We start from the raw sequence: 27,250 nt of genomic DNA on the forward strand, positions 1-27,250 counted from the left end.
TATTGGCGTAATCTTAATTACTTAATATCCCAGAAACTTATTACTTTACATGATACTTAATAAACATGTTATGAAGTGATAAAATTTTCTGCACGTGTCTTTTTCTTAATACCTAAATATGTATGAAACAACTTCTACATCTACTGGGGTGGAAAATAAAATATAAAGCCCACCAACGTAATTGTTTCTAAAATAAACTAATCACACTCTGGGAGTTGTTGTTATAAACTTTTAATAGTGATCATGACTAAGTAGTTTACAGTAAATCTTAGTTAATATTAAATGGAGGAGGTAATTATTGAACTAATGGGTCAAGATGAAAAGATAGGGCCAATAATTCATTTTCAAGTTAGCACTAACATATAAAACAAGTTTCTTAAGAAGGTTAAGTTGGACAACCTTTTACTATTTTCCTTGTTTTTAATCTTTCGTTAGTAGCAATAAGATTCTTGGAAATTTAGTTAATTAGGAGATATACACGATACGCACACAATTTTGAATTTATTTTTTCTTATTATGTGTAAATTTTATAGCAGTCTTAAAAGATAAAAATTAAAATTCATATAATTTGACAAATGATATACATATGTAAATTTTATTAATTCATTCAGCAATAATATTTTTTTAAAATCAGTTGCATTCTTGGAGTTTTAGGTAATTAGCAAATATAGAAGTGGCTCCATGTGCACCCATATTCTTAAGTGTCAAACATTGAAAGGTAAAAAAAATATGAAAATCTCCTTGTGAGTTTTTCAAATTAAAAAGTTGGTAAAATAGGAACGTACAGTTAAGTTTGAATTTTGTGATCTAGTGTTGGATACCAGCAGCACCAATCAACATGGGTAGGCATACTGCAGGGAAAGAGAGATCTCAACTACTTATATTAGCTTTTTGCACTACTACTATAAATACTACTCCTTGTTAGGTTTTAAATTTCAAGTAAAACAAACATATCTATCTATTTAATTAGCTTTATTTGATTTGGGTGGTTGTAGAAATTATGGGGAAAATACATGGTGGTGTGTTGCTTCTTCTATTGGTGATCATAGGAGTGGCAGATTGCCGAAAAGTGAAAGAAGTATTTGTTGACATTGAAGAAGGTGATGATCATGGAGGTGCTAGTATTGGATTTAGTGGAGTTTTTGAGGAATGTGGAGGAGGAGGAAGTAATGGAGGCAGCACCACTTGCCATAGCCAAGGTGGTGGTGGTGGTGGTGTCGAAGGGGGTGCTGGTCATGTTGGAGGCAACAAAACAATCATTGGTTTTGGAGGAGAAGTTGTTTTTGGTGGAGGAAATGGTGGTGGCATTGGGGGAGGAGTTGAAGGTGGAGCAGCTATAGGGCATGGAGGTGCTGATGGAGTTGGAGGTGGTGCTGCTTTAGGGTTTGGAGGTGCTGATGGAGTTGGAGGTGGTGCTGCTTTAGGGCATGGAGGTGCTGGTCATGGAGTTGGAGGTGGTGCTGCTTTAGGGCATGGAGGTGCTGATGGAGTTGGAGGTGGTGCTGCTTTAGGGTTTGGAGGTGCTGATGGAGTTGGAGGTGGTGCTGCTTTAGGGCATGGAGGTGCTGGTCATGGAGTTGGAGGTGGTGCTGCTTTAGGGCATGGAGGTGCTGGTGGAGTTGGAGGTGCTGCTGCTTTAGGGTTTGGAGGTGCTGCTGCTGGCTTTGGAGGTCATCCATAAGTGCAGCAACCATATACTATAAGATAAAATAAATAAAAAAGAATGAGTTCTGGATGCTAGCTCGTTCTCATAATCTCATGGATGCAAATGAGTTATTAATGTATAATAATATTAAATACATATAAATCCGAGTTTTATTATGATCTTATGCTTATTATTTTTGTTTTTCCTACTATCTAGCTACTCTTAGCTCACACTGCTAGTTTTGATTTACTCTACATCAACATGAACCGCGACAGCCACAATTAGCAGTACAAACGGCGAATCTAGAAAATTCTTTTAGTGGAAGCACAAAAATGTATATGATATTTTTACAAACAAAAATATTTTAAATATTTATAAAATACACAATTTCATGATAAAAACAACTAAAATACCTAAGTTTTTATAAATTCAATGAAATAAAATAGATAAAATTAGTATCAATTTATTTTTTCTTTTGTCTTTCAATTTTTTTACATTCTTTTCTTTTTAAAAAAATCATTTTATGGGGGCAATTCTCATTTTTTTATGGGGCAAAATAATAACTATTAATATAATAAAGTCAATAATTTACTTTGTGGGGACCATTATCCCATAATCAACCATGTGTATCTACCCTTACTTAAAAGAATCCAGTTCAATAATACTTGAATCATTGATAAACATGTAATTAATACTTGAATCAATGATAAACATGTAATTAAGCATAACAAACACATAAAGCAACCCCAAAAAAATCACCTATATAATGTGACATGTTTCTTATTTAACTTGGCGTCATTCTTGTTATGCACAAGATATATCAATTTTGCATCTATAAATTGTTAATAATTTACATAGCCCAAATTGATTATAAATAAATAACTTTCCTATAAAATTTTGAAAGAGATACTAGTCTTGTGTAAATTTGAAATAATGTAATAACTTTTTATTTCTAAATGTGAACATTTTTTGTGTACAATAATTATATTTTCTATGGCACACATTACACGGTTCTACTTTTGAATCTATATATATATATATAAAATAAGGATATGTAGTGATAACCTTTTTGAATAAGTTATATTTATATATTTAACAATCTTTTCAAAAAGATTTTATGTCACCCTAACTATTATATTTTTATAATAGTTAGGTTTGTGTAACAGTAAGTAAATAGGAAGAGAGTATATGCATATTTTTATTCATAAATGTAATTTTTATTCCATGAATAAATATTTTTTTATCAGGTGAATGGAAATAAAAATACACCCCATTTGATCATGTAAAAATATACTAAAAGATAAGCATGCCATGGAACAAAATTATAATATACTAAAAATATATTAAGTTGTGGAGAAAATTATATTATTTATTGAAAAATTTGAATTGATACATTATAGGATCAGATATATATATACAGAGGTGTCTCTCCCTCATTCTCAAAGATCTAACAAACTTTTCTAACAATTTTCTAACAAACTATAACAGAAAAACTAAAAGTTAAAATACATGTGTGTGTTGATACTCCCCCTCAAGTTGGAAGATATATATCTAAAGTACCCAACTTGGATATGAGGGACTGAAACAGTGGTCTGTGCAATGCTTTTGCCATAGGATCAGCTAATTGGTCTTGAGACTTAACTTGGACAAGGTTGATGAAGCCAATCTGGACATGTTCCCTGATAAAATGACAGTCTATATCAATGTGTTTCGAACGTTCATTGCATGTGGGATTGCTTGCAAGTTGTATAGCAGATTTACTATCGTAGAAAACAACACTTGCCTGTAAAGGCATATCAAAAGATCACAGCAGTTGCTTAATCCACAAAAGCTTAGAAGTCAGTGTTGCTAAGGCTCTGTATTCTGCCTTTGCAGATGAACGAGCCACCGTGGGCTGTTTCTTGGACTTCTATGCAATGAGTGATGAACCGAGAAACACACAAAAACCGGTGGTGGAACGACGGGTGACTTGGCAACTGCCCCAGTCGCCGTCCACATATGCAGAAACCCGCATGGATGATGATGAGGGAAATAGAATGCCTTAGCCAGGTGAGGACTTCAGGTACTGCAACAGATGATAAATTGCATGTAGATGAGGAGTTCTCGGCTTGGACATGAACTGGCTTAGGCGATTAACGACAAATGAGATGTTTGGGCGCGAGATTGTAAGGTACATTAACCTCCCAATTAGCCTACGGTATTGAGAGGCATCCTCCAATGGATCACCATCAGTTTCATTTAGCTGTGAATTAGGATCCATGGGGACAGATTGAGGCTTTGATGCTGCAAAGCCGGTTTCAGTCAGGAGTTGCAAAGTATATTTACGTTGGCAAAGATGGATGCCACGAGGAGACTTGGAAATTTCCAAGCCTAGAAAATACTTGAGATCACCAATCACTTTGATTTTGAAGTGTTTGGCAAGCATTTGTTGGGTTTCCGCAATCAACTTTTGATCTGGCCCAACAATGATAATGTCGTCAATGTACACCAACAATGTGACTAGAGTTGCTCCACTCCCTCTGGTGAACAAAGAGTGATCTGCAGGGCATTGCTGAAATCCTTGATCAAGGATGGTGGTGGAGAACTTGTGAAACCATTGTCGGGAAGCTTGACGTAGACCATACAAAGATTTTGTGAGTTTACAAACCATGTTATCATTCTTGACAGGATAACCAAGAGGCATGTCCATGTATACTTCCTCAATCAAATCACCATTGAGAAATGCGTTATATATATCAAGCTGCAACATGTTCCAATTTCTATGAGCTGCAATGGAAAGAAGCACTCTCACTAAGCTTGGCAATAGGTGAGAAAGTGTCCAAAAAATTGATCCTTGCTTGTTGTGTGTACCCTTTCGCAATGAGACGGGCCTTGTATCTATCAAGGAAGCCATCTGCTCTATACTTGACCTTATAAATCCATTTGCAACCAATGGTTCTCTTACCGGGTGGTAGAGGTTGAACAACCAAAGTGTTGTTCATTTCAAGGGCCTAAATCTCCTCATTCATGGCTTGACTCCATTCAGCAAATCGAATTGCTTGATGATAGAACTGAGGCTCATAAATTTTTGAGACTTTAAACACATAGTCTCTGTAAGTTGGAGAAAGGTTGTTGTACGTGAGGTGATTCTGGATGGGGTAAGTGACATTAGAGACATAGTCATGAAGATGAGTAGGTGGTCTAATGACTTTGGTTGACCTGCTCACATGTGCATTGGGTAGAACATCAGGTTGGGCAAGGTCTGGTTCTATCTCAAGTTGTGGTTTAGGTTCAGGTGGTGGTTGAGGAGTGGGGTTTGGATTAGGAAGCATGTCAAGAAAAGGTCTGAGTACAACAAGGTTTGGAAACATATCAGATGTTGTATATGTGCTTGTGGCAAAAGGAAAGCTATTTTCCTGGAAAGTCACATCTCTAGATATAAGGAATTTATGATTGTCTAAATCATAGAGCTTGTATCCTTTGTAACCAAACAGATACCTAAGGAACACACATTTAATGGCCCGAGGAGTGAACTTATGTCTTTGAGCAGGGATAGTGGCTACATAGCACAAGCACCCAAACACCTTTATCAAATCTTAGGCTGGTACTTTACCATATAACAACTCATATGGTGACTGGTTCTGCAGATTTGAGCTTGGTGTTCTATTGATGATGTAAGCTTTCATGGATACACACTCTCCCCAAAAATAAATTGGCAACTGAGCTTGAAACATTAAAGCACATGCTACATTCAATAGGTGTTGATGGCGCCTCTCTACTACCGAATTTTGTTGGGGTCTGTGTGGGCAAGAAAACTGGTGAACTACTCTTGCATTCTGCAAAAAATTAGTCAAGGCTAATTCTTTAGCATTATCAGACTGCAACCTTAATGCTTTTGGAAAATTGCGTCTGAACAAGCTTGAAGAAAGCTTGTAATAGATGTGGTGCCTCAGACTTGTTTCTCATCAAATGAACCCAATTGTACCGTGAATTATCATCCACAATGGTTAAGAAATATTTCTTGCCATCATGAGTGTCATGAGGAAATGGTCCCCAAATGTCACAGTGGATTAAGTCAAAAGGCGACTTAGAAAAATTATTATGAAAATCAAAAGACAAATGTTTAAATTTTGACTGAGGACAAATCGAGCAACAATTAGATGAGAAATCTTTTGGAATATGAAATGAAATTTTATTACTCAGAATTTTTAGAACATTGTCTGATAAATGTCCCATTCGGGCATGCCAAACATTGGCATCTACAACATTATTACATTGACTCAAAATAGCAGTGTGCATGAAACTACATGCATATTCACTGTGTGGTTGGAAGTGGTAGAGACCTTGATGGAGGTTACCCTTGCCAATCACTCTGTTCTGTTGCTTGTCCTGAAGCAAGAAACAGTTACCAGAAAAAATACACATGAGTTAGTGTTTGAGCACATAAAAGAACTGACGAAAATTATATTGACATGGAATTGAGGGATGTACAAAACATTGGACAGTTTTATCAAATGAGTGAGAGTGACTAAACCAATTGCTTTCACATTTATTTTGTAATTATTTGGAAGTGTGATAGTTCAATTTGACAACTGAGTATATTGATCAAACAGTTTAAGATCATGACATATATGAGATGTAGCTCTTGAATCTATAATCCAAGAACTAGAGTTAATGCCAAAAGATTGACCATGAGTTGAAAAGATCATACCAAGATTTGACTGATCCGACTGTGATGTCTCTGAATTCATTGCCCGAGCCATCTGACTCTGTATGAAATTCAGCAGTTGTTGGCATTGGGCGATGTTGAAAGAGTTTGAAGACTCTCCTTGATTGTCATTGACAAGATTAACCGTGCTCTTGTGCTTCTTGTGACCTGGAGGATATTTAATAATCTTGAAGCACTTGTCCTTAGTGTGCCCAAGGAGACCGCAATGTGTGCAGAGTGGATGACCTTTGTCCTTCTTGTTGCCAGATTTTGAATTCTGAGAGCCTTGAACAACACATGCCAATTGTGAATCCAAGGGAGTTTGCACATTACCTACCTCCCGCTGCTTTTCTTTTTGAATCACCAGAGAGAAAGCACGTTGAATGGAGGAAAATGGATCCATGGTGAGAATCTGGCCACGAATCGGATTGTAACTTTCATTGAGGCCTAGCAGAAATGTGAGGACATACTCAAAATGAAAGTGATCTAAGAGTGGTTGAACACCACCACAGTGACAGTGATGTACAGGCTTGTACTCACTGAGTTCTTCCTAGATCGATTTCATCTTTGTGTAATATTGCAAAACAGAGCGGGAACCTTGCAAGCAATTTGACAAATCACGTTTGAGTTGAAGGATGCGAGGTCCATTGTTTTGCTGGAAGCGATCCTCAAGATCCTTCCATATTGCTGCTGCATTTGAGGAATATGTGACACTCACAACAACTTCTTTTGAAATGGAATTCATGAGCCATGATGCAACAATGTTGTTGTTACGGAGCCACGCATGATGCAAAGGATCTTTAGGATCAGGTGGAGGAATTGTTCCATCAACAAATTCGAGTTTGTTTCTTCTACCAAGAGCCATGAGCATTGCTCGTTTCCATGAGTTCCAATTCTCCAATGTGAGAGGCTTTGATACGAGAATCAGACCAGGACTATTAGCATTGTTCATGATGTAAGGATCATATGGATCGTCCATGGCAGAAAGCTCGAATGGTTGAAGAACTTTGGAGATGAAAGATGAAGAGAGGAGAAGAGAGAAAAAAGGTTACGAAATTTACACTTCTGATACCATATTAAGTTATGGAGAACATTATATCATTCATTGAAAAATTTGAATTGATACATTATAGGATCAAGTATATATACACAGAGGTGTCTCCCTTTCATTCTTAAAGATCTAACAAACTTTTCTAACAATTTTTCTAACAATTTCCTAACAAATTGTAACAGAAAAACTGGAAGTTAAAATACACGTGTGTGTTGATATAAATATTTTTTATCTTGTGAATGGAAATAAAAATACACCCCATTTGATCATATAAAAATATACTAAAAGATAAGCTTTCATATCAATATGAATGAGAATTATTTGTTATAAGGCCTGATGACTTATTTGGTTCTTTATTTTATTTATTTTTTATTTAATTTAATTTTTTATCTTTTAGAAAGTTCATTTCAATTCTTTATCTTTTTAAAATGATTCAAATTGATTCTTTTGTCCATGAAAAAGTAACACAATTAACTATTGAAAAATATTAATGGATAAAAACGATCACACAATATGTTTCTTCTCCTTCTGATAGAACACATAAGAAAAAATTCGTTTGTCTTACCCCTTCTGTCACCCTGACACCGCTACCATCACTGACTCCATCAAGCGTTGCCTTGCAAGTGACTCAATGCCACTCTTTCCATTGCTCCTTCGTTGAGTGAGGAAATCACATATATTATTCGAGACAACTACTACTTCCGCACCCAGCACTCTGCACTACTCTTTCTATTGCTCCTTCGTTACACGTTGTCGCTACTTCTACTATTTATACTCCTTCCCATAATGAAATGCACCACCCCCTATCACCTGGATCATAAAACCCAACCCAATTTATCACTACGCCTTCTTGTTCTGCACGAATCCAACCCCTTATTCCCACTCATCACTTTTCAAACATGAAGCAAAAGAACAACAATTATCATTTTACTCCTCTATTGAAAACACTTCACCCCCTCTTTCTTTCTCCCTTCCACTTATCCGTGCCCTTCTTCTCCTCACTCATTTAATAACGAAAACATGATTTCGTTGTAATCTTTGTTGAAATACACAATCAAATCGCATTTTTGTTTTGTATTTTTTTGTTGAAAAAAAAAACATAACGGAATCATATTTTTCGTTGTGTTTATTTTTTTTGTTTTTATGATTTTTTATTAATTATGAATGCAAGTTACCTTTTTTAAAGTACTCAAATTAATTGATATAATTTACCATTTTTGATAGTACTCTATATTTTTTTAATTAAAATTAAATTAACTGAATGCAAATTATCATTTATAAAGATAATCAAATTAATTATTATAAGAATTACCTTTGTTAATCGTAATCAAATCAATTTATGATATTATTTTGATTACAATTAAAAAAAGCAATTTATGTTATCATTAATTTAAATTTAAATAAAAAGGTAATTTATACAACTATTAAAAAAAGTAATGTGTGTTTTCATTAATATAATTTGTATTAAAATTAATTCAAAGAAAAAATAACTTAATTCTGCAATTGATTTTTTGTGAAAAAATACCTAATAGGAAAACTTTTTCGTTGTATAAAAAGAGGTGCAAAAAATTACACAATAAAAAATGTTTCCATTTTAAATTATGTACATGAAAACATATTTTCGTTGAATATTTTATATGAAACCTCTATACTACAACAAAAGCATGTTTCTATTGTGATATTTTATATTATTTTGTTTGAAATCTTAATTCCCTTGTGTTACATAAATTATTATGCAAAAACTTGATTTCATTGTATAACAAGACTTGTAGGCCGAATTTTGCACCTTGCACCACAATGGTAAAGGTAATGGACACCTAAAGCCCACTCATGACAAAGGCATTATAATCAACACATGCAAGTTTTCAAATAAATACAATTTCATCCAATTAAAAGATCCCAATATGTAATAGACCTTTATAGACAATTCAGTCATGAAAATCATTAAATGTGCATCCAATTAATTTTATGAGTGTACCATAATACATATCAAACATTTATATGTATTAATGTATTAAGTAAGGTTTACTCTATAATCTATTATTAGAGCAATTATGATTAGTTAGAAATAATTGTGATTTTGTTATTTCTGTTATTATATTAGAGTTGTTATTTGTGTTATTTTGTTAGAACAATAATTAACTATGATTACTTAATCAAGTTAAGTGTAACCATGTTTATTTCCTCTATAAATAGACAAACATAATTAATTATAATTGACTTTTCATTCTAAATCAATAATAATATCTTTAACTTTTTTTCTCTCTCTCAAACTCTATGACTATGAAGTTGTACAACGAAATCTTCCTTCCGTTGTACATTTTTTTTTCTAGGAAAAAAAGTGCAACAAAATAGTAATTCTATTACACATTATACAATAGAATTTCAGTTCGTTGAACATGTTTTTATAGAATAAAAATCAACAAAAGTGTGATTTCATTGTACACTGTATAACAAAATCACACTTTTGTTGTACAATATTCATTTAACTCACTTTTTTCACAAATCAAGATGCACAAATGGAATTGTAAATTCACTGCACTAGAAATCTTGATTTCGTTGTGCATTTTAGAGATGGATAATTTTGAAATTTTGAGGGATGTTAGGGACCAATAGCAACTCCCAAACTAGAATACTGTCATGCATGCAAACGCAGCTGACAAATCTGTATACGCTAGCGAGCAAACTACAACAGAGTAAACCCTACTTGTGTTTCATTAAATTGCATGTCATTCAGACATCTAAAATATGCACGAAAATCTTAATGCAAAACCTTTAAATGGTCTTGCGTTAAGCCACACACACAGATTTACCGAGCAATGGCCAGCAATGAACACGGCATTAAAAACTGTTCTCTTAATATAACAATACTTACACTTAGGACAAGCAAAATGTGAGAAAACTGGCCTCAACAACCCAGTTTCCCATATCAATATGATGACTATACAATGTAACATAATTTATGCCTCTATCTTGAGAAGGGAATTGAGGGAAGTACTATTGAATCGCTGAGCAAGTCCTCGAATCACAAGAACAATAACATCCCGAATGTGTCGCGAGTGCACCATCAAATCTGCTTCTCTCTCGCTGTCCACTACTATACGTAGACGGTGTTGATCATTCCTGAAAAGCTCCACCTGATACATTTAAGATCAATACAAGAAAATCAAGGATATGATAGCCCAAATTTAAAACTACATACATAATGGATGAGGGAAAATGAGTTTCCAAGGAAATCAAACTTACATGAAAGGGAGGGGCATAACTACCACGAATTTCTGTAGTTGGAAAAGAAGTCTTAGTGGCAGGCTTTACCACCTTGACTCTTTTCCTGTTAATTTCAAGGATACGTCTCTCGTATGTTCCCACTGATGAAATCTGAAATAGAAATAATGATAAAATTGGTACTAGTCCCTTATAGGCTTTTCCACCACTTAAAAATGAATACATTAACATCAGAAGACTATAAAATACCTTTTTTGAGGTTTGGTCTTTGTCACACAATACCTGTCACCGAAGACAAGTAATGAACTTATGAAGGATAAAAACTAAGGTAAAAAGAGAGAAAAGTACAAAGCTTAAGAAGACCAAAGTTGAGACGGAGAGCTATCAAATTTTAGATGATATTATTCAATGAACAATATCTCAAACTCATACAATGAATCAATGAGATACAGGAAGACTCCAAAGGGAAGAGACATGGCAGTCAATCTATCCCAAAAATAATTTTAACATTTCAGAAACCAGAACACCAGTAGAGCTGTATCTTGGAGCATTTAACCAACCATGTGACCACACTTGAGTAACCATCAAATTATTTTTCTCCTGTATAATTAACTTTTATTCAGTTGTCATAGCTATATAGGTTTCTTGTTCCGATAAGCACATATCAACTTAGTTGGACTAGAATCTCCAGACCGAACTTAATAACTAATCATCCACACAAATATATCACAAAGTTTTCATTTTGTTGATATACCTAGTGATGGGGGTAATGAGAACATTTAATAAAAAAGAATTGCTTACAATACACTCTTTTAACACGCTTTTTACTATTGAATGAAATTCATTGGAAATTACTAAACTACTAATAGAGGTTTTCATTAAATAAGGAGAGTGAGACAGACAATATTTTGATTTCCAATAAATTACAGCAAGTAATAAAAAGTGTTTTAAAGTTTTATTGTATTACAAGTGTATTACAAGCATTTCTCAATCCACGAGACATTTTCAGACCATGGTTATTGTAAGAAAAGTATTTACTGTGTTGCCTTGTGTGTATCAAGGATGACCACACTAAGCCTTTATTTATAATAAACAAATAGGATCAATATTGATTACATAGGATCAATCTAATAATGAGAAATAAGGACTAAATCACTAATTACTATCTAATCATAAATAGCATAATAATATGTAATCTTAACAGTTATTATGCCAATAAAACCAAACTTTTATATATATATATATCCCACCTCAAACTTCACTGATCCAAGTTCAAGGTTCTGCTTTACTTCTTTAAGAACATCAGGCTCTGCATTGAATTAAAGATCAGATACAATGTTTAGTGTGGAAATTCTTAGAAAAATGCTAGAACTGAAAAGAAATCCAACTATCCATACCCACAAACCAAAGAAACAAAACTGCAAAAGACAGTAGAAAATATAGAAAGATGAAAAGATACGCACAAAAAGAAACACCACTGCATGTGGAATACTTGCAATTGCAAATACAATAAACGACAAGACTGAGTCCCATTCAATTATTTGTAATACCCATACCACACATGACAATAATAACACCAGGAATGGGATTTCCTTATTCCAATTGTTTAATTTATCTTAAGATTTTTGGGTGAATCTGAAGCAGTATAAAAACTTGGTGTTTTGCTCTCTTAACTTTACATCCTTAATCGTTGCATCATAACTGGTGTCCACTCACAGCACTACTTGTTGAGAAAGCAGAAACCAAATAGCAAGAACACATGAGGAATAGGAGGTTCCTCCTCACAAGCAAGAGATCTCAATAAAAAAAACTATAATCCTTGGCATGAAAGACTCCCCCTTTACCTATAGTACTAAGGTTTTAAGAAGGAAAGAAACTAGATGTGTTAGGAAGGTACGTAATGCATTGCATTTCATAACATATTTTTCAGTGTTTTTAGTTATTTGCATGCACTTTGTTGTTAATTTAGGATTAGATTTGTTAATAATTCTTTCTTTTTTCATTCTTGTTCTTTGTTATGCATATTTGTGTTAATTAAACAAGGGGTCAATCAAGTTAAGTGATAAATCAAATAGGAAATCATTGTGTGAAACCACAATCCAAGGAATATTCCTATCATTAATTTTATCTTTATGTTGAATTTAATCTTTTTCACCCTCAACCTTTTATAATTTAATTATTACTCAATTTGCAATAATATTTAAGCCAAACAAGTAATCCTTGTGGAGACAATCTTATAATTTTATTACTTGACGATGACCGACTGTACCACTTGCAATTTTCTGACATCAGTATGTCAGTGAGAGCAACAAGACTCGAACACAATCCCACTTAGTCATATGTGTAGGCATTATAGAGAGAGAACGAGTAGAGAGAGAAACAGTGGGTATGTTAGAGTTAGGAACAGAGGAAGTGTTAGAGAGAGTGGTAGTGTGAGGTTGAGAGAGGATCCCCGACATAACTACACCGGGAACAAGGATGGACAACAACATTGCTCTACTCGGGCAAACTAGAGGGATCAGAATGACATCTCATCCTTCTATTTCACGCAATTCCCAGAAGACGCAACCGAGAAGGACCTATGATACCAGTTCAAAAAGTGGGGGGATGTGAAGGAAATTTTCATCTCCAAACAAAGAAACAAAAACGGAAGGATGTACGGTTTTGCACGATTTAAGGGAGTGAATGATGTGCACAGCTTAGAATGGCAGTTGGACAATATCGTCATTGGAGGTTTAAAGTTGTATGTCAACATTCCAAAATATGGGAGAGTTAAAAGTATAAGAAATACCAGAAAACAAAGCAAAGGGGTATGAGAGACACCAAAATGAAGCAGCTCGACGAAGACAACCACAACAGAGAATAAATCCAGTCTCGTATGCAATGGTGGTGGCAAGAAACACCAGGAACTCAAGGCAAAGGTGGACACAAGACAATGAGCCTTACAGTCGTGAAGGTTCACTCTCATTGGTACACCTTGATATCCCAATGGACGAGAAGAAGTGGTTCAGCGATGCTTGGGTGGGGCGATTGAAGAACTTGGTGCTGTTTGATAGAGTTGAAGACGAACTATCGTGGGATATAGGAGCAGACATAGCATCAAAGTACATAGGGGATGATTTGGTTCTTCTACTTGGCCTCACTGATGTCAGAGCAAAACAAATGATCAAGGAAGAAATCACGAGTGGAGCTTCCTTATTAAGTGATTAATCTAATAGGAAATCAGTTCTTTCAACAGATGGGAGCTCACACGGATAAAGGATGAGAGTGAGATTTTATATGGAGGAGACCACTGTTTGACAATGAGATCGACATGGCTGACAGTTTCTTAAGAGATATTGAAGGCAATCAAATCCAGCCACATAGAAGAGATGATTGGGTCTGGAAAGCAAACCCAATGCTTACAATCTGTTGATGGGGGAAACAATAGAGGAGACAAAGGATGGAACTTTTGAGGAATTATGGAAATTAAAGATCCCAAGCAAAACATCAATCTTTGCGTTGAGGTTAATTAGAGATCGACTGTCAACAAAATTAAATCTGCGAAGGAGACATGTAGAGATTAATGATATGTTATGCCCATTCTGCAAGAACAGGGAGAAGGGTGCAACTCATTTATTTTTCCATTGCAGCAAAATCCTTCCTATATGGTGAAAATCTTTGTCTTGGGTGAACATTTTAGGTGCTTTCCCGCCAAATCCGAGGCAACACTTCCTTCAACATGTACATGTGTTGGATGATGGAATAAGGGTTAACAAGCGGAAGTGTTGGTGGATGGCTATGACATGGACTATATGACAGCAGAGGAACAAGATAGTTTACTCCAACGACACCTTCAATGGCAACAAACTGTTGGATGATGCAATATTCTTACTTTGGATATGGCTCAGAAATATGGAGAAAGATTTTGTAATCCATTTTAATCAATGGTCAAGTAACCTTAGAGATGGTTTTTGTTATCAGCGGAGGGTAGCAGTTATAGGATATCAGTAGCCTATAAATTAATATGTATGTAGCTTTTGATTCCTATCAAGACTGTATTAAGTCTGATTTTGGAACCAAATGACTGGACAATCCCAAATATGTAACTTTTGTACCTTAGGTGTATATATATATATATATATATAATTTATCTTTGCTGATAAAAAAGAAAACTTAGTCTCTAGGAAGTAATATACATGAACCTACCATTTCCTTAGTACAATAAATGTCATTATTTTCAACATGAGGGATTGAAGGCTGACACAGGATTAATTAGTGCAAAAGAACCAGGCATTAAAGGTTGTAGTTGTGGGATCCGCAAGAATAGGGTTTGATGGGAATAGCCCGACACCCATTTTTCTAAGGGTATCGATACTCTGGATAAGTGCCTGTTAATCATATTTAATGAATTCATTAACATTTAGCTAAAAGTAAAAATGAACAAATTTTTCAACACTTGCCCTGGATTACTAATGTCAAGGATAATTTAATTATATACACAAACTATGTTATTGATTAGATTAAGAATTTCAGCTTACCAACTGCAATTGGCTCTGTTGATACCGAAATTGATTGCCCTTCTACTCCATCCTCTCTTACAGGAGTATAGATGGCCACCAGCCTATAGCCAACATCATCAACATTCGCTTCATACATTCTGCCAGTTTCTCCTGTAGTTTAATTATTGAAAAGAAAAAAGCAGTTGGATTAATGAAGATATATAACAAGTAATATAAGCAATGGAAGATGTTGAAAGGAAGAGAAAACGAGACAATAGAATTTGTGTGTATTACACAACAGAGAATATTATCCTCTATATATATTGAGATTCTGTTTTGATATTATTCCTAATATTATATTTATTATTAGAATATTATATTTCCTATTGATCAGTAATTGATTTCCTTTTCCATATTATAATTACATGAGGTAAGGTCTACATTGAGACACAACACTATACAGTAAAACATTATTACATATATATATATATTTATTTATTTAGAAAAGTTAGCTTGAATGAGAGTGCTTTTAGAATTTTTCTTCAATGAAAACATTTTTAGGAATTTTTCTTAGTGTCTTATCTCTTTCGATTTATGTTTTTCATCTTTATTTCTAAATTGAATTTCAATATTTTTTTAAAAGAATTTATCAATAATTAAAAATAACCTTGTATCACAATATAAAATATAATTTATATGTTTTAAAATATTTATTTATCACAAACTTTAACAAAAATATAATTTATATATTTAAAAGTATTTATTTTCTTTATAGATTTTAGTTATATAAAATAAAACATTTAACATGTGCATCGCATGAGATAAAATACAATGAGGGTTTATATTTAAAGAAAGACTTGAAAGAAACCTGAATTGTACTTTTGACTTGAGTTTATAGAGAGATTACATATGGTATTTATTCACGGCATCTCACCTAATTAAGGAAATAAAAAGGAATAAAAAAATATACAAATCACATCAAATCTGCCTAATTCTAAGAAATGCAAATCAGTCTAGTCCTAGTAATAAATCTTCAGTTCAGCCTAACTTTAGGAACAACTTAATTTTCCCTAATTATATTTCAACACTTCCCCCCTAAACATGGTGAATGGATATATATATTATTCCTAGCTTTATGTGGAAAGTCCCTTAGTGAATATAGGCTAAACTCTCGTTAGCGAGGGGATCTAGCTCAGTTGGTTAAATAAGATGTGAGTTGTTATAAACCCCAGGTACTTGTCTTCAATTCCTACATCAAGAAAAGGCTAAGCTCTCATTGGAAAATAACTTTGTATACCAGTACCTTCTAATAGTGGTTTCAGTTTATCAGAGGTGCAACAATGAAGTCTTCATTATAGAAGGGGAATAATGAAGGTGCCAAAAGTTGCAACGAAGGCAGCAAAAATGGGAAAAAGAAGGTGGCAAATGTTGCAATGAAGGTAAGCTAGACAAAGAGAAAAAACACAATGAAGGCAATAAAAAAGGGACTATCAACAGAAACTAAGGCAGCAGCCAAACAAGTGAATCTTTTGAAAAAGAGATCCAAAGACTAAACAAGGTCAAAACAAAACAGCAAGAGCCAAATAGTTGTAAATGTTCATCAACAAACAAAATTAGATCTACAATGTAGAAAAGGAAACAATGGCATGAATGATGAGTAATTTGAAGATAGAAACATGAAATTAAAGTAAAACTCCAAAATTTTGGGAGCTCTGCAGCAAAGTAGTGGTGGGACAAGTCATAGAGGATGATCTGCTTTGATACTGTTGAGAATAAGGAATTTAATGTATAATGATGTGAAAGGATATGATATCTGATTTAGAAGAAATTGAATATCCTCTAATTATGTGTAATCAATACTATTTGTCTATATAAACAAGCATCCGTTGTGTATTCTGACACACAGTTTCAATCTATCATCCCTCTATATTTGTTCTCATTTTACATGGTATATCTCTTTTCTCTCATTTTACAAATACCATCCCATGTGTACATGGACATACGGATTGAGTAATGTCTCTTGCTCTTCTTTTCAACAAGCTTTTGGGTCATTTATGACCCCCCCCCCCCCCCCCCCCCCAACAAAAAAGGAAAACTTTTACGCAATCAAGAATATTCTCAAAACCAAGTGATCTCAAGTTTGATCCTTGTCAGTTGCCACTCCTTTCTCAAATTCCAATACTTAAACAAGAGAAATGCTACCATATTGTTGACTGAAATTTATTGAAAATCATGAAAAATTTGTAGGTCCCACTTCTCATTTAATGAGCTGAACTCATGATTTTGTAGATTTTCATAAATTTTGACGAACGATAGAAAGTGTTAGGAGTGCGTTAAAAAGTGTATTGCTAGCACTCCTCATCAAACAATAGGACAAGGTAAAATTTCAAAATATGCAATATGGACCCTGTGTTGAAATAAATCATGATACTTCTCGATTTCTTTGATTGGAAACATCTTAGTTTTAACTAACTTAAAGCATTTAACATACCTGGTATAGAGATAAGGTCAGGACTTCCAACCATTGATCTAAGCCATTGAACTCTACTTTTGCCTTCCTTCCCACCACTGTAAATGCCACGAACAGCATAGAGATTGGTATGAAATCCCATTCCCTCAATCTCCAGCTTGTGTATTCTAGGAATCCCTAAGAATGCACGCATAATACTTACACAAAGGGATAGTACAAAACAATTTTTTTTAAGAAAAATAAATTACAAAAGAAATGGCAATAATGTTTAAAACACTACAATCTTTATTACATAGCAAACTGCATGTATTTTAGTGGGAAATGATGGGATGAAGAATCACATGGCTGGGTATCAAACAATACAATTTCAATTTTCCATTTACAAAGCCATTGTGTTTCCTTTGAGAAAGGGAAACAGGTCTTTGATGTGGGCAACTGGGCAACTGGGCAACATGAATGCCTAAGAAGTATTTCAGAGACAAAATCTTTGTTGGAACTGTATGTGTAATAAGGAGTTTAAAGCACAAGCATCGTCACTATCACAATTAGAGATGATCATGTAATCAGTTGACACCATAAGAAAAATGTTCAAAACCAGACATGTGGACATCCAAAGGGGCAATGCCCAATAGGAGTGTTCATGGGTTCAGGTTGACCTGTGACCCAACCCGACCCAATTATATTGGGTTGGGTTTTAAAAGTGTTGGGGTCAAACTCAACCTGACCCAATATAGCCCTGATTGATTATATTTGGGTTGGGCAACGGATTATGAATTGTCAATCCGTGACCCAACCGAACCCGGTCATATAATAATAAAAAAATATTAATAAGAATATAATAAAAGCTAAATTGTAATATTTTGATTCTCCTAATTTTTCAAATCCATAATTTTGGTTCCCTTGATTTTTAATTGTAACATTTAGTCCCCAAGTTTTAAAAATTAGCAATTTTGGTCCCCTTGGTAGATCATTAACAAATCATTATGATTAATAGAGTTATTCAGTTAACTATAAATTAATTAAAAAATTCATTAAAATTTTTTTAACTCTAACTCTCCACAACATCATGTTCCTCCTCTTCTCCATAAACACCTCTTTCACCTCCACCGCCGCATGTGAGTCCACTAACAACAACACCGCATTAGGGTTTATAATCTTTTATTAAATTTTTTGAATGATTAACAGTTTTTATTTAATTTATAACTAATTTAATAACTCTATTAATCATAATTATTAACAAGCTGGGTTATAATCATGTTCACTAAAGCTCCGGGTTATAATCAGGTTACTTATATTTTTAACAAGCTGGGCCTGATAGCATCTGGGTAATGGCTAGAAAGAGTTCTAAACTAAAAATATTATTAGATTTATAAGGAAGGGCTTTGTTCATGCTACATTTGAAACTGATCTTGTTCTTTTCATATAAATACATAGATAGGAAGCCTATCACATAAAGTTACTGCATTCCATTCTCCCTCTATATACTTCTCTATACCCAACTGACTCTTTGTTGCTGTAGACATGTCAAGAAGACCCAACTAAACAGGCAGACTAAAGAAAATGCAAAGAGGAATAAAATTCTAAAGTAAGAATGCTTAAGTATTCAAAGCAATTACCTGGCAATATAGGTGTTGTCTCAATGCATACCGCCTCACCTGACCTTCCAAACACATCAGTAACAATACACTCGCATTTCAAATGATGACCAATATCCTCTAGCTGCACCTTATAGGAGCAAGAACTCTGATTAGGTAATGGATCATATGAAAGATTGTCTGCCACTTCTGAAGAACAAAACCTGAAATGATGTTAATGTGATACATATAATCAGCATTGATTACAAGCACTGTTGAGTTTGCATTTAGCATTCTCCTGATAATAAAAAAGAACCACTGCAATAATTGTTACTTTGTTAGATATACATGCCATCACCCAACAGCTTCAGCATTTGGGAGAATTGATCTTTGACATGGGAGTATGGAACAAAGTCTACTGACATGGTTAATTGTATGATCATTGATGCCCTCACACTCTTCAAAATTGAAAGAAACTAGATTTAGGCACATGCGATGCACAGAAGCAGTAAAAAATAGGTTAAATTTAGGGTGCGTTTGACTTCCATTTTTAAAAACTGTTTTTACTTTTGAAAAATTAAAAATAGAAAAACTTGTTTGATTGGCAGAAACAGCTTTTAGTTAGTTTAAAATGTAAATAGCTGCTGGGATTGTGTGAGCGTTGCCTGCTACCATTTTTCTTTTTCTTTTTGTCGGTAGATATTTGTTCCTCACATGATATCATCGAGTCTTGCTTGCTGCTGGCTGCTGAGTCACTCAGGCCCTGTAGAAAGGGGCCTCACTGCTGCGTCACTCCAACCCAGTATATATTTTAACTCACGTGGTGCCATTGACATTGAGAAGTGAAAACGTAAACATCTTCCAGCTGTTACTCTTTTTTAGTTTTTTAAAACACTTCTTTTGGAAACCAATTGATAAATAAAGTAGATTTTTTTTTTAAAAAAAGTTTTTAAAACAAAAATTGAAAAGGAAATCAAACACACCCTTAGGATTTTTCTATTAATTTTCATGCGTGATACATGCTTTGATTCCTGTAGAACAAGGTCTTGGGTTCAAATCTTGTGTATGAAAAAAACCCATTGAAAGAGCTAACCCTAACCCCACTATGTAAGGGATGTTCCTGATTTAAATAAGATTGTCTCTCATAAAGGATAGATAATACCTATAATTATAATAAATAATATTTCCCCAAATTTACAAAACACATACAATTCACAATATTTCATAATATCCCTAATCCCTAATTACAAATTTACAATATTTGCATAATCTCTAATATTTCTCTTAGAATATAGATTTGAACCAAAAATCCAACCCTACAAAACCAACTTGTAAGGTAAGGGTTACCTCCCACTTATATACTCTATCTTAACACTATCTCTAGCCGAGGTGAAACTTGAATTTTTTCCAATACATTCCTTCACACCAAGTACTTTTGGGTTTGGTACGTAGATAATATGATAGGTGCCCTGTTTAATAAATATAACATAGGCTCTAATACCATCTTACAATTTGGGTTTATGACTAATTCAACCCCAAAAGCTAGCTCAAAAGGTGAAGGTAACCCCCCACTTATATACATTATTGGCACTATCTCTAGCCAATATGAAACTTGGAGTTTTCCTTCATGTCCAACATTATTGGGCTTGGTGCGTGGATAATATGACAGACAACCCAATAACAAATCTATAATAGGCTCTGATACTATCTAAGAATGTGGGCTTAGGCTTAAATCAATCTTACAAAATCAGCTTGTAAGACCCCCACATATATATATATATTCTATCTTGACACTGACTCTAACCAATGTAGGGCTTGAGTTTTCCTGATCATTTTATTTTCTGTTACCAAAATCTATTATTTTCTAAGTGGATAACTTATTCAAAAATGAAAAGACATCACTGTCCATGGTGATCATTTCTTTTACCTATTTATTTGGCTATGCTTTTAAGCTACTTATCAGCACTTAAAGTTGCCTATTACATGTTAACTAACACAAACGATTTTTTTTCGTTTAATCTTGATTATTCATTTGTTTATGGTACAGTATTTCAAAATTATTCAGATTATTATTTTTGTAGGTTCTTAATATTTTAAAAGTATTTTCATTCTAGCAAATCTTTGGTGTGGCAGCCACTCTGAGATCTGCTATCTAGTATAGCATTTAATTTTGGTTGGCTGCTCACACTGCCATCTAAGATTAATCATAGTGGTAAATGAATCTCACCTGGGAAATAAAAATTAAATTTGTTAATTGGGCAACATGAAAATAACTTGCTGGTGGACATCTTCACTGAGGAAGAAATAAGGAGAGGGGTATGGGATTGTGGTAGTGAAAAGAGCCCGGGCCCGGATGGACTCAATTTCAAGTTTATTAAGCACTTCTGGCAGATCATGAAATCTGATATCCTGCGCTTCCTATGCGAATTCCATGCTCACGGCAGCTTTCCAAGAGGAGGCAATGCCTCTTTCATTGCTTTGATCCCTAAGGTGCAGGACCCACAAGATTTGAACAGCTTCAGGCCTATTTCGCTTATAGGATGTGTCTATAAGATAGTGGCTAAGGTGCTAGCAAACAGATTAAAAAAGATCATGCCAACAATTATTGATGAAAGACAATCCGCCTTTATAGCTGGAAGACACTTACTACATAGTGCAGCAATTGCTAATGAAGTGGTGGATGAAGCAAGGAAGACGAAAAAACCATGCCTAATATTTAAAGTTGACTTTGAAAGGGGTTATGACTCAGTATCGTGGAATTTTCTCTTCCATATCCTAAGGATGATGGGATTTTGTGATAAATGGATTCAATGGATGGAAGGCTGCCTTAAATCAGCCTCTATATCGGTGCTAGTAAATGGCAGCCCAACACTTGAATTTAGCCCACAAAAAGGACTCAGACAAGGTGACCCCCTGGCACCCCTTCTATTCAACATAGCTGTGGAGGCCCTAACTGGTCTCATGAGGGAAGCAATAAAAAAGAAGCTGTTCACTGAATTTCTGGTGGGAGCAAATAAGGTACCGATTAGCATCCTACAATATGCTGACGATACCATATTTTTCGGAAAGGCTACTATGCAGAATGTTAAGACAATAAAATCCATTCTCAGAGCTTTTAAACTAGCATCTGGACTTAAAATAAACTACGCAAAGAGCTGTTTTGGGACTGTGGGACAGACACAACAGTGGACAATGCAGGCTGCCAAGTATTTGAATTGCAAAATTCTGTCTATGCCTTTCACATACTTGGGTATTCCAATAGGGGCTAATCCAAGACGTAGTCAGCTGTGGGATCCGATCCTTAGAAAGAGTGAGAGAAAATTAGCTAGGTGGAAACAAAAACACTTATCATTCGAGGGGCGAGTGACTGTCATAAGATCAATCCTAACATCTATTCCAATTTATTTTCTCTCTTTTTTCAGGATCCCCGCTAAAGTGGCAGCTAAGCTGACTCAAATTCAGAGAAGGTTCTTATGGGGTGGAGGGCTGGACCATAAGAAAATTGCGTGGGTTAAATGGGAAACCATTTGCCTACCAAAAGAAAAAGGTGGCTTGGGCATAAAAGACATCACAACCTTTAACAGAGTGCTGTTGGGTAAATGGAGGTGGAATATGATGCAGCAAAGTTTAGACCTTTGGGCTAAAATATTGGACTCAAAATACGGAGGGTGGCAGTCTCTAGCTGACGGCAGAAGATCAAGCAACGGATCCTTATGGTGGCAGGATTTAATGGAGGTCACACATGAACACCAGCTAAATAACATAATCCAACAAGAAACAATTTGGAAGGTTGGGTGTGGAGACAAAGCCAGATTTTGGGAGGATAAATGGGCTAGTGATGGGGAGACATTAATGATGAAGTGCCCAAGGCTTTACCAAATATCCAGCCAGCAACACCAAACTGTTCAACAAATGGGAAGACATACCGACACAGCATGGGAATGGAATTTTCAATGGAGAAGACCTCTATTTGATTGTGAAATTGAGACAGCTACCAGATTTTTGGAAGATACAACAAAGATTCATATTCATCCACACTCAGTAGATTGCTGGAAATGGAGAGCAGAACCTAATGGACAGTACACAACAAGGAGTGCATACCTTTTGATGCAAGGAGAAACAACTGAGGAAAATAGTGATGGAGTGTTTACGGAGATATGGAAATTACAAATCCCAGCATAAACAACCATCTTTGCATGGAGATAGGTTAAAGACAGACTGCCAACCAAGCTTAATCTAAGAAGAAGACAAATACAGCTAAGTGATCATCTATGCCCATTCTGCAGGAATAAGGAAGAGGATGCTTCTCATTTATTCTTCAACTGCCCAAAAACACAACCCTTGTGGTGGGAATCCCTCTCTTGGATTAACACACTGGGAGTAATGCCAGTCAATCCGAGGCAGCACTTCATACAGCATCCAAACAGCTTACATGGGAAGAAACAATACAGCAGATGGAAAGTTTGGTGGGTTGCCTTGAATTTCACAATTTGGCAACACAGAAATTGGCTCATTTTCTCCAATGAACCATTCAATGGCAGCAAGCTGATGGAGGAAGCAGTGTTTTTAGTATGGTCTTGGTTCAGACAGTTGGAGAAAGGGTTCACAGCACATTATAACTACTGGTCTAGCAATCTACCAGCAGCTTTTTGCAATTAGGATAGATGGGCTGTTTTGACTATTGTAACTATGTACCTAGCTTAGATTTTAATTGTGAACCAAACATCATATCTGTCTATTATTTGTACTCTTAGTACCCCTGGTACTTTCCCCATATATATATATATATATATATATATATATAAATATTACTTTTGCCGATCAAAAACAAAATTGAGAAAAATATCAGAGCATGCAGCATCAGTGTAATGTATATCCTCATACCATTGGTATCTTATATCTTTCTTGTACTTGCTCCAAACATGTTGAGTCTCACTATTTGGAATCACTTCAACAGCTGTAAGTATGTCACCTTCAACTGTGTTTCCAGTCAGAGCAAGCATCTCCACATATGGAAGCTCTAGAGGAAAATGCAAGAACCACACTTATTTTCTATGAACAACTTCAACATCTTGAAGGACAAGGTCCTTCACTATTTAAAATAAATGAAATGTAAAAAAGCAAGGCTTGCACAAACATGGGAAATGGACAATAGTTACCTGGGAGAACAATGTTAGTTGGATCAGATAAGACAAGTTCTCCCACAACTGAATCTGAACGAACAGGTGTATATCTAGGGAAAAAATGATGAAAATGTTAACATCAACAGGATATATAGGTTGAAATTACAGGGTGGGGAAGAAAGAAAAGAGACTGTCACAATAATTAGATATTTGACTGATATGACATGTAATGATGTGATACAAGACGTTACAATCATCCTCTTTACACTAATAATTAGGTCAAGCACCAACGTAATAATACTAGCACAAGCTCAGCCCACTAATAGAATAAGACTATTAACCCTAATTAAATTAAGTGGAAAATTAGGGAACTCCAAAAATTGCTTCTTTCAGCAATCAATCATCTAATTTGTTTTTTTTTTTGCACAGCAAAAGATAATTTATATTATAATTAAATGTCAGTACTAGATGTACTGATGATTACAACATATACCATAGACATTGGGAATCACTGCTCAAATAAGATTAAATACAATGACATTAGTACTGATGATTACAACATATACCATAGACATTGGGAATCACTGCCCAAATAAGATTAAATACAATGACAGGATAAGTCAGCCCCCCCTAGTAGAATTCCTCCCTTAAATTAGATGACCAGTGATTAAAGTGGTCATTAAAATCCTTCTCCATACATCTTAGCCACGACCAGGTATGGAATAGTGCCTCGTCCATGACTTTTTCGGGAGTGAAAAGCTGGTTGTTGAAGACCATGCTGTTTTTGTGTTTCCAAATGGTCATAGACAGTGCTATCCATAATGCTTCCCATCTTTTGTCCGTGCTTCTTTGCGTGTTCCAGTGTGAGAACTGCAAGAAATGGTTCTTTGGTTCTGTGGGGAGAGGACCCACTCTATTGACCCAGCTCATAGCCTCCCACCAAAGGATCGTTGTTTTAGTGCAGTTGAACAACACATGGCTAGTAGTTTCCTCTGCAGATTCACATAAGGGACAGCTATATGATGGCATCTCCACCTGTCTTCTTCTCAAATTAGCCCTGGTGGAAATCCTATTTTTGAATAATCTACATGAAAACGCCTTTGCTCGTGGAGGGATGTGTAAGGACCAAATTATCTTCGATGCATTGTCCTCAAGAGCCTCCCTGCCAGCTTCCTGCAGCAGTATATAAGCTGACTTTGTAGAGTAGTTACCATTAGGGTCAGGTTGCCAAATTAGAGAATCCCTGCTGGACTGAGTAATGTGAACATTGTCAAGCTCAGCCAAGAAAGCTGCTACCGTTTGGATTTCATGGTAAAAAAGATTCTTCCTTCATTTGAACTTCCATTCCCACCTTTTTGCTACCAATTTCCCCATTAGGTTGATTGTAGAGGACTGTTGGCCACTGATTTGATACAAAGTAGGATATTTCTGTTGGAGAGTCAGATTATGGTGCAGCCATTTATCCTTCCAAAAACTAATTTTATCACCCAATCCCAGCTTCCACTTCAAGTGATTGCAGATTGTGTTGCTTGGCTGCTGCTTGAAGACAACCTTGAGATCTTTCCACCAAGGAGAAGCTACACTGCAGTTCCTACCAGAAATCAATTCCTTCCATCCACCATATTTGGACAATAGAATTCTGGTCCAGAATTGATTCTGATTATTTGCCAACTCCCACTCCCATTTGGCAAGCAAAGCCTCATTAAATTTAGTCAAATCTTTGATCCCTAACCCCCCTTTACTCTTAGGTAGGCAAATTGTGTCCCACCTCACCCAAGGAATCTTGATGGAGTCTTGGTGACTTCCCCATAAAAAATTCCTTTGAATAGATGTAATCTTTTGCACCACATGTTTAGGAATCTTGAAGAAGGAGAGCAAATAGATGGGTAAGGCTGTTAAGACTGAATTAATGAGAGTTATTCTACCCCCCATAGATAGATTTCTTTGCTTCCATGTTGCAAGCTTGGCCTCAAACTTGCTAATAATAGGCTGCCACACAGACCGACATTTAGAGCTTACCCCTAAAGGAATACCAAGGTAAGAAAAAGGAAATTCCAGTTGGCTGCAATTGAGAGAAGAAGCTGCCTCCCTACACCAGCCCACAGATTTACCCAAACACCCAAATTGGCTCTTATTATAGTTTATCTTTAAACCAGAAACCAATTCAAAGCTTTTCAGGATACACTTTAAAACTTTAACATTATCATTAGTGGCAGTCCCAAAGAACAAGGTGTCATCAGCATATTGAAGTATATTAACTTCCTCTTTTTTCTTTCCCACTTGGCAGCTATTGAAGAGATTTTTTTCTACTGCTGATCTCATCAACCCAGTAATGCCTTCCACCACTATATTAAATAGCAAAGGTGCAAGGGGGTCACCTTGCCTTAAGCCTCTCATAGGTACAAATTCCTGAGAAGGACTTCCATTAATTAAAATGGAAATTGTTGTAGAAGACATACAGACATTAATCCATTTCCTCCATCTTTCACAAAAGCCCATCCTCTTCAGCATATAGTCTAGAAAACCCCAAGAGACCGAGTCATAGGCCTTTTCAAAATCCTCTTTGAAGACCATGCAAGGTTTTTTCTTTAATTTGGCCTCGGTTATAACTTCATTGGCAATCAATACACCATGAAGAATGTGCCTCCCCTTCATAAACGCTGTTTGCCTTTCATCAATAAGATGAGGCAACACAAGGGCCAGCCTTTTAGCCAGAATTTTGGCCACAATTTTATAGATACAACCTATGAGAGATATGGGCCTATAATCATTAAGGGATTGAGGGTCTTTGATCTTTGGGATGAGAGCTATAAACGATGCATTACTGCCTTTTGGAAAGGAAGCATTAGTGTAAAACTCATCCATGAACCTTATGAAGTCAGGTTTCAAAGTCTCCCAAAACAGCTTAATGAAGTTGAAATTCAGCCCATCCGGGCCCAGGCTTTTGTCCCCACCACAATCCCACACATCAGATTTAATCTCCTCTTCTGAAAA

The 27,250-nt window shown here is 35.3% G+C and overlaps 2 protein-coding genes across 3 annotated transcripts in view; one reads left to right on the forward strand and one right to left on the reverse strand.

Moving 5' to 3' along the window:
* Nucleotides 1–934: 934 nt before the first annotated feature.
* On the forward strand, nt 935–1,835 carry LOC114367425 (glycine-rich protein 23-like). Its single transcript, XM_028324605.1, has 2 exons — nt 935–1,478; nt 1,608–1,835. The coding sequence occupies exons 1-2, from the start codon at nt 1,001–1,003 to the stop codon at nt 1,679–1,681; spliced, it is 552 nt and encodes a 183-aa protein (XP_028180406.1). The 5' UTR covers nt 935–1,000; the 3' UTR covers nt 1,682–1,835.
* An 8,176-nt stretch (nt 1,836–10,011) lies between these two features.
* LOC114367801 (187-kDa microtubule-associated protein AIR9-like) overlaps nt 10,012–27,250 on the reverse strand; it is a 93,631-nt gene continuing 76,392 nt past the window's right edge. For both annotated transcript variants that reach the window (XM_028324998.1, XM_028324999.1), the window contains exons 29-37: nt 24,293–24,366; nt 24,018–24,153; nt 19,176–19,357; nt 17,581–17,736; nt 15,129–15,260; nt 11,859–11,917; nt 10,858–10,890; nt 10,630–10,761; nt 10,012–10,520 (exon numbers count right to left, since the gene is read on the reverse strand). In XM_028324998.1, coding sequence (XP_028180799.1) covers nt 10,344–10,520; nt 10,630–10,761; nt 10,858–10,890; nt 11,859–11,917; nt 15,129–15,260; nt 17,581–17,736; nt 19,176–19,357; nt 24,018–24,153; nt 24,293–24,366 — 1,081 coding nt within the window. In that variant the 3' untranslated portion in view covers nt 10,012–10,343. The remainder of the gene's footprint in view (nt 10,521–10,629; nt 10,762–10,857; nt 10,891–11,858; nt 11,918–15,128; nt 15,261–17,580; nt 17,737–19,175; nt 19,358–24,017; nt 24,154–24,292; nt 24,367–27,250) is intronic.

The sequence above is a fragment of the Glycine soja genome, chromosome 9 (genome assembly GCF_004193775.1).
Source record: "Glycine soja cultivar W05 chromosome 9, ASM419377v2, whole genome shotgun sequence".
Classification (NCBI taxonomy): Eukaryota; Viridiplantae; Streptophyta; class Magnoliopsida; order Fabales; family Fabaceae; genus Glycine; species Glycine soja.

Excerpts from the sequence above, each read along its gene's own strand:
- LOC114367425 (XM_028324605.1), top strand. The coding sequence starts at position 1,001 with ATGGGGAAAATACATGGTGGTGTGTTGCTTCTTCTATTGGTGATCATA. Across the intron at positions 1,479-1,607 it reads TGCTGCTTTAGGGCATGGAG|GTGCTGGTGGAGTTGGAGGT; the intron begins GTGCTGATGGAG and ends TAGGGCATGGAG.